The sequence below is a fragment of the Suncus etruscus genome, chromosome 1 (genome assembly GCF_024139225.1).
Source record: "Suncus etruscus isolate mSunEtr1 chromosome 1, mSunEtr1.pri.cur, whole genome shotgun sequence".
Lineage (NCBI taxonomy): Eukaryota > Metazoa > Chordata > Mammalia > Eulipotyphla > Soricidae > Suncus > Suncus etruscus.
The window spans coordinates 194,496,932-194,509,525 of NC_064848.1; the positions used below are offsets into that span (position 1 = coordinate 194,496,932).

A 12,594-nucleotide genomic window follows, 5' to 3' on the forward strand; every position below is an offset into this window, starting at 1 on the left:
CACAGAGAAAACCACAAATATTTTATTTGTGACTGTCTATATGTAGCCAAACATAGGTGTACTTATATAATGCAATTTTTCAGTCATCAGGCAAGTTATTTCTTGAGTATGTCCCATATGTACCAGGTATCTCCAATCATGAAAAATACTTGAAGACCATCAATAAACCAGATTCCCATTCTATGGAGTTTATATTCTAGTTTGGGAAAGAAAAAAGAAGCATGATACATAATTTATTTAATATTATGGTAGATGATATGCTCTAGAAGAAAAATAAAACAAAAATAAGTGGTTTCAAAAGAGGTTTTATAAGATAATCATTGGAACATATTACCATAGCAGTAGCTGTTAAGCATAAGTAGAACAATGAAAAGGATGAGGCTAGAGCCAGACATTTCAAATTTTAAGTAGGGCTACTTAGGAATTTTGTTCTTTACTGAACATATGATCAGGACAATATGATATGATAAAGAATAGGTTATCTGATTAATCTATAAAGATATTGTCTTCTCTCAAAAACCTGTTATAATTTAATAAGGGATTATAGACATGTAAAAAACTAGCTGAATTATAAAATTCTATTTAGTGGTATATAAATGTGGGTTGCTGGTATGCAGAAGCAGTTGATTCTCATTAAGGAATTAGTTAAAGGAGCAGAAAAAGTAGCCTGATCAAATTTTGTCCAAAATGCCACCAGTACATTTTCTCAGAAAATGACTTTCAAATAGAAAGTTCGAACCATAGCTGTGTACATTTTGTAGATTAAAGAGCCTAAACTCACAGAATTATAGATCTCCTGGCTGATATTTTTCATATTTATCTTATTTGCCTCTTAATACTTTACTTTTAAAGAGAAATGAATATAGAAATTTTTCTATCTTGAAGCAGAGAGAAATTAAAAGTAAAAAAAAATGGAAAATAATGGTTTAATAAGGAAAAAAACTAGTGTAGAATTATTTTGGATTATTTTCTGAAGATTACTGTGATAGTCCAAGTTCAACAAAAATATTTATAAGAAAAACTACTGTTTTTAGCTGGAGAGATAGCATGAAGGTAGGGCATCTGCCTTGCATGCAGAAGGACGATGGTTTGAATCCCACCATCCCATATTGTCCCCCGAGCCTGCCAGGAGCGATTTCTGAGCATAGAGCCAGGAGTAACCCCAGAGCACTGCCGGGTGTGACCCAAAAACCCAAAAAAAAAAAAACAAAAACAAAAACAAAAAACTACTGTTTTTATAAATGTAGGTAATACTGAATATAATTTAATGATTGCATTGTTACTGTTCTTTTTTTAATTTTCGGGGGGCCACACCCAGCAATGCCCAGGAGTTCCTCCTATCTCTGCACTAAAGAATCACTAATGGTAGTGCTCAGGGACCAGCTGAGATGTTGGGATTGAAACCGAACCAACCACTTGCCAGGCAAGTTGTCCCACCCGCTGTACTGGCCCCATTGTTCTAGTAAATCTATCTTTAAACCCTCTTTGCTGGTTTCAGGTCTATTCAGGTTCAAAATCAAGGTTTCAATGCTGTTGGGCTTGGTAGTAAACATCACTTTTTTTAAGTTCAAATTGTCTATGAGTTTTGGGTTTTTGAAAGAATAAACGCTATTTTTTTCAGCTCAATATTGTCAATATTTGTCTTTCTTTTCTAATGACATCTTGTCTAAAACAGAGAAATGTATTTGCTTATACCAAAATGTATTTACTTTATTTCTTGGTAGAAATAATAGTTTTTATTTTCCAACTTTTAGTTCATAAATTACATTTAATGAAATATTAATTTAGTAAAACTTAATTTATGTTCATATTGTTATTAGACCTTATAAAAGCTGCTAACAGCTCTTCATTGACTAAAAAATTTAACATGGAAAACTAAGACAGTGGCTAAAAGTTTATGCCAGGAGTTTTTTTTTTTAGTACAAAGAAATTTAAATGTATTTTATAATTGCCATTTAATTTAAATCTCTACCTAAAATTATATACCTCCAGAATTTCATGTTTCTTTTTCTTGAATTTGAGGCCACACCCAGCTGCTCATGGTTTCTGTGCTCAGGGCTTACCCTGCCTGACAGGGTATAGTCAGTGGATTATATAGGGATTGAAACTAGGTTGCCTGTGTGCAAGGGTCATGCTTTACCCTCTGTACTATCTCTTTGATATACATACTCACAATAAAAACCTTAAAGCATGTTAGCGTGCTGACATTACAGCCATTTTAAAAGAACCTTGCTTTAAAATTGTGTACGTGATATAATTGTAAATTATACATGGTATAATTGTAAACCCCTTACTTTACTAGTTTTGTATTTTTATATTTAAACCTTGCTTTAAAATTGTATACCTGGTATTAATTTTACCATATGGTAATCAAAAACTCCTTCAGCTTTCCGATTTCATTTGACTTTTTTTAATTGTGAAGAAAGACTGTCATTGATCTCATATTCTTCAGTTTATAGTTCATCATTTTTAAAATAATATATTTTTCAAGAAAAATAATACATTTGGTGTTTTTGTTCTTTTGTTTTTCAGTGTGGAAATGATTTTAAATACAGAGGATTTTTAAGTCTGTGGGGAATCTTTATTTTGCATTAGGGACACATTGCTCAAGCTGGATTATTGTTCTTGGAAGCCATAAAAAGTAAAGTTGAGGAATAATAAAGTTGAATAAGGGATGAAAATTAGCCTTTTGAGAAGGTATTGACTCTATCTAGCTTTAAAAGGGGAGGGAATTAGAATATGAATAGCATTGTACTTCTCTGGGGTAAAAGTTAAGATAGTTGACTCCAAGCCATGAAACTTCACTGTTTCCTAGACTGCAGAAAGAGGAGATTTGAATAAATCAGGATCAATAAAAATTTTATGGAAAGTCCAGCTAAGGTGAGGGGGACTAGAAAGATGGAACAACAGATAAGGTGCTTTACACACAACCACCGCCTGGTTTCAGTTCCCAGCACCCCATATGGGTTCCTGAGTCCAGAGCTAGAAATAGGACCTGAGCACTACTGAGGTGTCTAAACCCTCCCCTCTGCATTGGGGCCAGAGAGATAGTACAGTGATGAAGTTTTATGCCTTGCAGATAGCTGACTCCCATGTAGTCCCTGACAGCACAAGGTTTTGGAGTATCACAGAGTTATATTCTGGCAACACCTGAGCACCACCAGATTTGGCCCTGAAGGTCCTGAACACTGCAAGATGATCCAGTTCATCTCCAGCTCTGCTGAACTCAAGCAGCACCATATTCTTGGCCCTTGCTCTGAACCACTGGCCCATTGAATCACTAGAACTGGCAGAGACCCCCAGATCTGCAGGACACAAATATACATAAATAAGTATCTGAGCAAATAAATAAATAGAAATCTACCTAAGAATGTGACCTCTCTTGCAACTTTCTATATTGTTTAATTAATTCTGCAACAATCAGTTAAGACTATGATGATCATAAAATGTTTTTCTGAAGAAATTCACAGGACACCAGGATTTATCCACAGGTTAACAGATCTTTGGATGGGATGGCCTTTAAGGCCTTTCCACACTAGCATTCTGAGATAACACTCTAATGTCTACATTACTTAAGGTTCTTTGTAGGGACTGCTGTTGACTTGATTTCTGTGTTCTATCAGGGCTGAGTCAGGAGATAAATTTTAACAGAATGTTTAATATAGGAAGAATTGTTAACTGAGATTTTTAACTAAGAGATTAGATAGTTATCTATTCTGGATAGTTATGGTTTAATTTAGCCTCTTTCTTTCCCTGGTTTGGAATGTAGCATTTGATTTCCCTTTCTTAAAGTTCCCAAGATCAGAGAATCAGTATCTATAATTTGACTAAGTTGTTTTGTCTGGGTTTCCAATAGACTCTGGCTACTAAGATAGGAATGATAAAACTTAGGTGTTGGCAGGCACATTTTAATCAACTTTTGCCATAATTCAGTAGAGAGAACATTAATATCTGAATCTGTAAAACTGTGTCTATGAAGTGATAGCCTGTATTTTCACCCAACCAAGAGACCTTTCAAGAACTTTACTTCAATTTCTTTACTACTCGAATTAATGTAGAAACATGTTCACTTAGTCAACTATGTGACTAAGTAAAGATCAAGTGAAATTGAAGATCTGGTTTTATAAGAAACTTCTTGGAATTCTTAATCATAACTGTCCATAAAACTAGTAGAAATGCTAGATAATTCAAACTTGTGTTTTATAAGCTCATTCAGATAGTAAATTTTAAAGATCTCTTCTGAAACTTTCTGTTTCATAAAACAACACTTTGGTTTAGTAACATAGACCTTTCCCACTTTTCTTTTTTTCTTAAAAACTTGATTTTTTTGTATAGAATGATACAGAAAAGTTACTGTTTTATAAAAAATGCTGACTTTTTTTTTTTTTTTGGTTTTTCGGCCACACCCGTTTGATGCTCAGGGGTTACTCCTGGCTAAGCACTCAGAAATTGCCCCTGGCTTGGGGGGGACCATATGGGATGCTGGGGGAACGAACCACGGTCCTTCCTTGGCTAGCGCTTGCAAGGCAGACACCTCTAGCGCCACCTCACTGGCCCCATAATGCTGACATTTTTATTATCAATCTTATTATAGTTGTCAAATGAGTAAGTGAATGGATATGATACAAGTGAAATAATATGCCTACTCTAAGTTAGTTATCATAAGCAACCAACGGGTATAGTTGAAATACTTACTGTCATCAAATTCATTTTCTTAGACTGAGAGAATTCTATAATGTCACCTCTTTTGCTGTTTAGTTGCTAAGTCCAAGTTTATTTATAACCTTTAAACTGTATAATTGGGTCACATATTTCAGGGGTAGCAAAATGAAATTATACCTGCAAGGCAAAGGATCCTATAAATCTTAACACAAGACACAGTTTTGCATACATAAAAAAACACTTTCTAGTATTTGAGGGCAATAATACAATTGAGACCATAAAAGGTATAAAACAGCCAGAAAGGTAATCTTGGATTTTATTTCCCTCTTACCTAAGTTCGTTTTGTATGATTAAATCCGAAGCTGATATTTTCAAGGAATTAAAGAGATACTGCAATAGTTCTCTTAATTACAATATTCATGAAGAGTTATCATTTTCATTTTTAAATTTTAGTAGAATGTTATATTTTATTGCTGTTTGTTGCTCTCACTGCAACTCTCATGATTCCAATATTCAGAGGCAAAATAATATTTTAAGTGGGTAGATTGGCATTTGCTTTACATTTTAAATGTCAAGTAATCTTTACCTTTATCCACTCTGTAAACTGAGAGTTTTGATTTTTATTGTTTACTTTGCTTGTTTCTCTGTAATTGCATCAGAAAATTTTATCTTTCTGTTTTAAATTATAGAACCTCTTAGCTGTTACCTAAGAGGTACTTAATAGAGCTTCGTAGGTTCTGTCCAATCTTAAAGTAACAAAGGAAAAGGATTTTAATTTTCTTAGAGAACTTTAATTGGGGGGAGGGACTTTGGGATACACCCAGCAACGCTCAGGGGTTACTCCTGGCTCTGTGCTCAGAAATTGCTCCTGGCAGGCTCAGGGGGATATGTGGGGTGCAGGGATTCGAACAACTGACCTTCTGCTGCAAAGCAAACGCCTTACCTCCATGCTATCTCTCCGGTCCGAAAACTTTAATTTTTAAAGCAAATATATTATATATAAATGTATTATATGTTATTTATATAATAAAATTATATATAAAATATATAATATGTATAAAATATGTATTATATTATACATTTATATTATATGTAACTTGTTTTTGTTTTTTGGGCCACACCTGGCGGCGCTCAGGGGTTACTCCTGGCTGTCTGCTCAGAAATAGCTCCTGGCAGGCACGGGGGACCATATGGGACACCGGGATTCGAACCAACCACCTTAGGTCCTGGATCGGCTGCCTGCAAGGCAAACACCGCTGTGCTATCTCTCAGGCCCCTTTTTTTTTGTTGTTGTTTTTGACATAAAAAAACATCTATACCACTTTTTGCCTGACTGGACATTTGTCTGTTTTATTTAAATATATTTTCAGTAGTTACAATATTTTAATATTCTCAAAATTGTTGGAGGTTTTCTGTTGATAGCCTAGATGTGCAGTTATATAACATTCATTAGCCTCTATTATTATATCAAAACCATGAGTCCTTTGTGGAAAAAATAGCAGGAACAAACACATCTGTTTCTTTCTGAAAATATCAGGAAACAAAATCAGCAAGACCAAACAATACAGTTCTGCCATAAAGGAAGCAACAGGGTATATAGAATAAAGAATAAATATAGAATATAGAATAAAGCTATTATTGGTGTCTACATGGCTCCCTGCCATGTAGTTATAGAATAAAAACTTCTAAACCTGATTTCTTCACAAGTTACATGGCAGTAATCGAAGAAATAGGAAAATGTTTATCTCATACACTTAACTGTCTTGCTCTATCCTTCCTTTCTTCCATTTTTTCAATGTTTTCTCCTCTTAAATCTCATAGATAACCTTGTGATGATTCTCTGTGCCACTTGCCATAGATCACTTTTTACTACTGTTGTATGTGATTTACCCTGATGAGTGCTATAAATAATTCATGAGAACTTACAAGCCCAGAATGTTCTCATTTTACTTTTCCCACCCCTTGAAGCAGTCACCAAAGGCAACTAGCTACCCAGTCATAGGCATTAGAAGGACGGGGCTCAAACTAGGTTCTCAGTAAAGAATTTTATTGCTGAATAAATAAATATATAATTTATAATAAGTGAATAAATTTCATTATACCCCCACCCTGGCAACAAATTTATAAGTTCTAAATAACCATTTATAACCATTTTCTGAAGATATTTAGGGTGATTGTGGTTTTTGTTCTCTTCTGCTTAAATCTTTGTCCTTGGTGCTTCCTGATTCTTTTTTGGTTTTTGGGCTACACCCGGCGTTGTTCAGGGGTTACTCTTGGCTGTGTGCTCAGAAATAGCTCCTGGCAGGCATGGGGAACCATATGGGACACCGGGATTCGAACCAAGCACCTTTGGTCCTGGATCGGCTGCTTGCAAGGCAAACACCGCTGTGCTATCTCTCCGGGCCCTCTTCCTGATTCTTGATTTCTTTACTTTTTGGTTCATTGTGAGTGGGCCAGATAGGAAAGCTAATACTCATTTTTTCCTTATCTTCCACCATTTTCCCACCATTTTCCCTTCAGGAACTGTGTTAGAGGCTAAACAATTTCAAGATGCATATGGGAGGCTTTTTTTGTAATTCATGGACATGAGCAATTCCAGTTCTCTGTTCATTGTCCCAGGTCCTCACTTCTTCCTCTCTCCCTCTCCTCTCATCATTGTTTTTCTTCGAGCTCAATAGGATTTGGAACTGGTTTTTCCATAGATGATATTTATATATTGTATGTTGCTTTACAAATGGGATCTGTTAAACAAAGAAGCTAAAACTAATCATCTTTACCGTCAGATGCCTATGTTACCCACTTTAAGATAACTGAATTTTTTAATTCTTCACTACTAAATAGAATGTAAATTATTATGTATGCATATACACTGTGTGTGCAAGTATGACATCTTGGTATTGGTACCCTCCATAAGATGAAGCTGTTGACATGGATAAAGGCAGGCCAAAGAGTGAGAGCGGGTAGAACACTTGCCTTATATGCAGCCTACCTGGGTTCAGTCCCTTGCACTGCATATGGCCCCATGATCATCACCCTGATGCCCCTGAGTACTGCCAGATGTGAGCTGCACCCCCTAAAAATGAAGCAAAAGACAATCTGGGAAATTTTAGGCTTTTAGTCACACCTACCAATTCTCAGCTTCTCCTGGCTCTGCACTTAGGGATCAATCCTAGCTGGGCTCAGAGACTACATAGGGTGCCCAGGATTAAACCCAGGTAGATTATTGGATATACAAGGCAAGTGCGATACCCACAGTACTATCTCTTTGGTTTGTTCCTTGGTTGGTTGGTGGTGGTTGTTTTGTTTGTGAAGTCAAATAGTTTTATTGAAGAATTAGGAAGGGCAAGAAAAAAATATATGTTCAAGAAAGAATATGGGCTTCTCCAGGATGGAAAAAGCCCAAAGAAAAAACTCGTAATGTATTTTCCTGATAAATGTATTCTAGATTGATAAAGATTTTAAGTTCAGCAAACTCTCAATAAATGTATTTACTAAAGTAAACTGATTTCAAAATTCAGGAGATACAGACTGACTGAAACTTTTATAAACTTACATATTCTAACTAAGTTCTTTTATCTTGTCAGCCACAAGCTCTGCCCACTTGGAGGACCTTGCTTACCTGGATGAGCAGAGACATACACCTTTGAGAACTTCTCTTCGAATGCCAAGACAGAGCATGGGCAGTGGTGTTCGAACACAGCAGGACTTAAGAGGTTAGAACTGCAGGATAAGGTGTCTGAGGATATCCTGGGACAAAGGGAAATGGGCAGAGGGCAAAGGGTTCTTTTGTTTTCAATGTCCATACTTATTTAAGTTTCTCTTAAGAGAGTGTGTAACCTATTTATTTCTGCTGAACATGGAAAAAAGGAAAAACACAAACACATTGAGGTCGTCATTAAAAGGGATTGTAATTACCAACAGTTGGGCGCATTGATTCCTGGAAATTCTAAAAGAAAACGGTGTAAAGAGTTGGCAATTGTGGGAAAAGTAACCTTTTGTACGGCCTTGGTTTCAGAAATGAGTGTTGAATCAACTTCAGCCCTAGATATGTCACAGGTGAACTTTGATGGTGATAAACATGTGTTTTACTTGAGCATTTACTTCTTTTTTCTTCCAGTGGCTATTTCTAATACAGTGTTTCTGTTTTAAGTCTTCTGGTTCTGTGTGGCAACATTAAAATAACTTGCCCTTTCCACTGAACTTTGTGGCATGTTACATATTTCTATAGTCAAAAACCTGATCTTTTCAAATATTTTGATTTATTCACTTTGAATCACTGAGATACAATTATAAAGTTGTTCATGATTAACTTCCAGTTATACAATGTCCAACACCCATCTCTTCACCAGTGCACATTTTCTACCACCAATGTCCTCAGTTTTTCTCCCTTGCTGCTTCTGTCAGACATTTTTCTTTTCTCTCTCTCCCCCTCTCTCTTTCTTTCTCTCTTTAACTCTTACTCTTGTTCTCCCCTTTCTTCTCTTTTAAACACTGATTTTCAATATGGTTGCTGAAGGGGTATCATGCATATCACTTTTCCTCCTTTCAGTACCCAGTTCTTGTCCAGTGATCATTCCCAACTATTAATGTCACAGTAGTCCCTTCTCTGCCCTAACTACATTTCCCCACTCTTTGTGGCAAGCTTCCTACCGTGGACCAGTTCTTCTGGTTCTCATCTTTATTGCCTTTGTGTATTATTACCATACTATTTATTTTATATGCTACAAATGAGTGTGATCATTCTGTGTCTATCTGTTCTCTGACTCATTTCCCTCAAAAAAATTTTCTCTATATTCATCCATGTATAAGCAAGTTTCATAACTCATTTTCCCTAAGAGCTGTGTAGTATTCCATTGTGTAGATGTACCACAGTTTCTTTGTTCACTCATCTGTTCTTGAGCCCTTGGGTTGTTTCCAGATTCTGGCCATTGTAAATAGTGCTGCAATGAACTGCAGATATCTTTTCTGCATTTTGTCTTTGGGTCCCTACAGTATATTCCCAGGAGCAGTATTACTGGGTCATAGGTTTTTGAGAAATGTCCATATTGTTTTCCAAAAAGGCTGAGCCAGTCTACATTCCCATCAGCAGTGAATAAGAGTTCCTTTCTTCCCAAACCCACACCAAGCAGTGGTGGTTCTTTTTGTGTGTGCCAGTCTCTGTGATGTGAGATGATTTTTTATTGTAGTTTTCAGACTTTTTACATTATAATCAAAGCTATTTTGAAAAGCCTGTTGCTGTTATCTCTGCTATGTCTCATTTGCTCAAAATGAATTAAAAAATGACAACTTTGGTGATTTTAATAGATGGTCTTCTTTTATTTCTTGTAGCTATATTTCAGATCTCATCTTATAGTCTGTTTTCATCTTTCTTTGCTCTTCCCATCCCTTATCTAATGAGCCCCTTCTAATCTCTGTAGTATGTATGCAGAGCACCCAATAAGAAACTCATACATTCCTGTGTCCTTTCTGAAAGTAATTATACTAACAGTACTTTATACAGGAATCAGCAATTAGGACCTTAAGAGAACTGATTGACTGTGTGACTGTGATTACCATACCTCCAACAATAGTGATTTAATTATCTTACACATATTATTAACTCTCAATACTTTCATCTATCTAAAATCTATAGCTTGCCATTTTTCTTGTTAACAATATACTAATTGCTTTGAATTTATAATTTGCCTATTGCCAGAAAGTAGAATTGTGTCAAACACGACGTTCTGTTCTATTATTTCTGCATTTATTTTTCACAAATTTTAGAAGATATTGCATTATATATTTATATCAGAATATAACCTGTCACAGAATACATAACTGATTGCTGGATCTCACCATTGAGAAATAGAACATTAGCAAAACCATTGGATCAAATGGTTTTATCCTTTTCCACAATTAGTCAGAATAGTAACTTATTCTCCTAATTTTATCATCTTCCTGATTACTTAACAACATTTCACAGTTGTATTCAAATAATCTAATAATCAGTTACTTTTGCTTTTAATAGTCCCTCAATATTGTTTTAATTTTGACAGGCTAAAAGATTGTTTAGCTTTATTATTTTAATAACATTGAAATAACATAACATTGTGTAAGTTTTGGGTGGGCCATCATTTTATATCACCCAGTGTCAAGTAAGTTCACCATGAAAACCCAGTTCTGTTCTTCATCACACAATTGTTTCCTTTGCCCTGATTCCTTTGTCCTCATCCAACCTACCTTCCTATTAACTACAAATTTGGCTTTCTAGTTCTTATAATTCAAAAGCTTATTTTGTTATACTAAATCTGTTTTCTATATCACATGAGAAAAATCAGATAATTTGTTTTTCTCTCCATTTTACTCCATTTCTGTTCTTTAACTAAACGTAATGCCCTCTAGGCTCATTCATGAGTTATAATTGTAAGAATTTTATTCTTTTTCTTTTATAACTGAATAGTATTCCCTGTGTGTTTATATCACTTTCTTCTTAACTGTTCAGTAGGCATTTAGGTTATTTCCAGATTTTTGTCTATTATAAGTAGTACTGTACTAAATGTGGGCATAGATATTACATATTTCTTCAGATTAATATTCTTGCATTTTTTCAGGTAAATACCCATAAGTGAGATTACTGGATCATATGGAATTGCTGTTTTGGCTGGGGGAGGGGTGATTTTGAGCAGACTAGTGACATTCAAGGATATTCCTAACTCTGTGCTCAAGGAACCATATGTTGTGCCTGGGATTGAACTAGGGCTAGCCACATACAAGGCAATCACTTTAACTCCTGTACTATCACTCTAGCACTTGGAATTCTATTTCTAATGTTTTAAGAGTGTACCATACTACTTTTCGTAGTGGTTAAACCAATTTACTTCTCACCAGAAGTGAATAAGGGTTCCTTTTTTTTCATATCCTTCCCAGTACATGTTTTTACACCTTATAGAATTCACACCTTTCTTAAACATGTAATGACATGTTACAATCTCCACAAAAGTATCAGTGTCCTTCCACCCCAATCCACTACCTCTACCCCTGACTACCCTCTTTCTTCTGCTACTATCCCCTCTGAAAACATCAGTTCTGCAGTCAAGAGACCAGGGATTTATTCTCCTTTGGGTTTGTTGTTCTTTGTATCCCACAATGAATGAGATCATCTGATACTTGTCTTTCTCCTGATTTATTTTACTTGTCATAATCCACTTTAGATCCAACTATGTTTTCAAAAATGACAAGATTTTATCTTTTTATGGTTGAATGATATACCACATCTTTTTAAAATAAAGTTTAATTGAACTACCATAAAGTATAGTTACAAAGTTGTTTATGAATGAGTTTCAGTCATACAATGTCCAACACCCTTCACCAGAGCATATTTCCCATCACCATTGTCCCTAGTTTCTCTTCCCCCTCTTCCCTTTCCCTGCCTCTATGGCAAACCTTCTTCCTCCTCCTCTTCCTCCTTCCTCTCCTCTATCTCCTCCTCCTACTACTACTACTCTGTAGTTTGCAACACTGTTACTGAAAGGATACCATGCATATATATATTTACCTTATTTCAGAACCTAATTCTTATCCATGGTGATCATTTCCAACTATCATTGTCATAGCAATCTCTTCTCTGCCCTATCTGCATTCCCCTCTTTTTTATGACAAACTTCCTACCATGGACCAGTCCTTCTAGCCCTGGTCTCTGTTATATATAATATAAAGATATTATGGTAATATATATAACCATAATATCTTTATATGTATATTATTCTACAAATAGTACAATCATTCTGTCTCTATCCCCTCAGCATTATATCCCCTCAGCAATTTTGCTCAGTGTAATATTCTCCAAATCTATCCACATTATATCACATCTTCTTTATCCACTCTCTGGAGGCATTTGCATTTTTCTATACAGTATTTTTATTGATTTGTATTATGGCTTCTTTATATTATTTT

At 35.3% G+C, this 12,594-nt stretch overlaps 1 protein-coding gene across 1 annotated transcript in view; it reads left to right on the plus strand.

Moving 5' to 3' along the window:
• Nucleotides 1-12,594, plus strand: part of TANC2 (tetratricopeptide repeat, ankyrin repeat and coiled-coil containing 2) — a 340,845-nt gene that overhangs the window by 197,065 nt on the left and 131,186 nt on the right. The window contains 1 exon segment of the mRNA XM_049778821.1: nt 8,247-8,375. Within this exon segment, the coding sequence (XP_049634778.1) occupies nt 8,247-8,375 (129 nt within the window).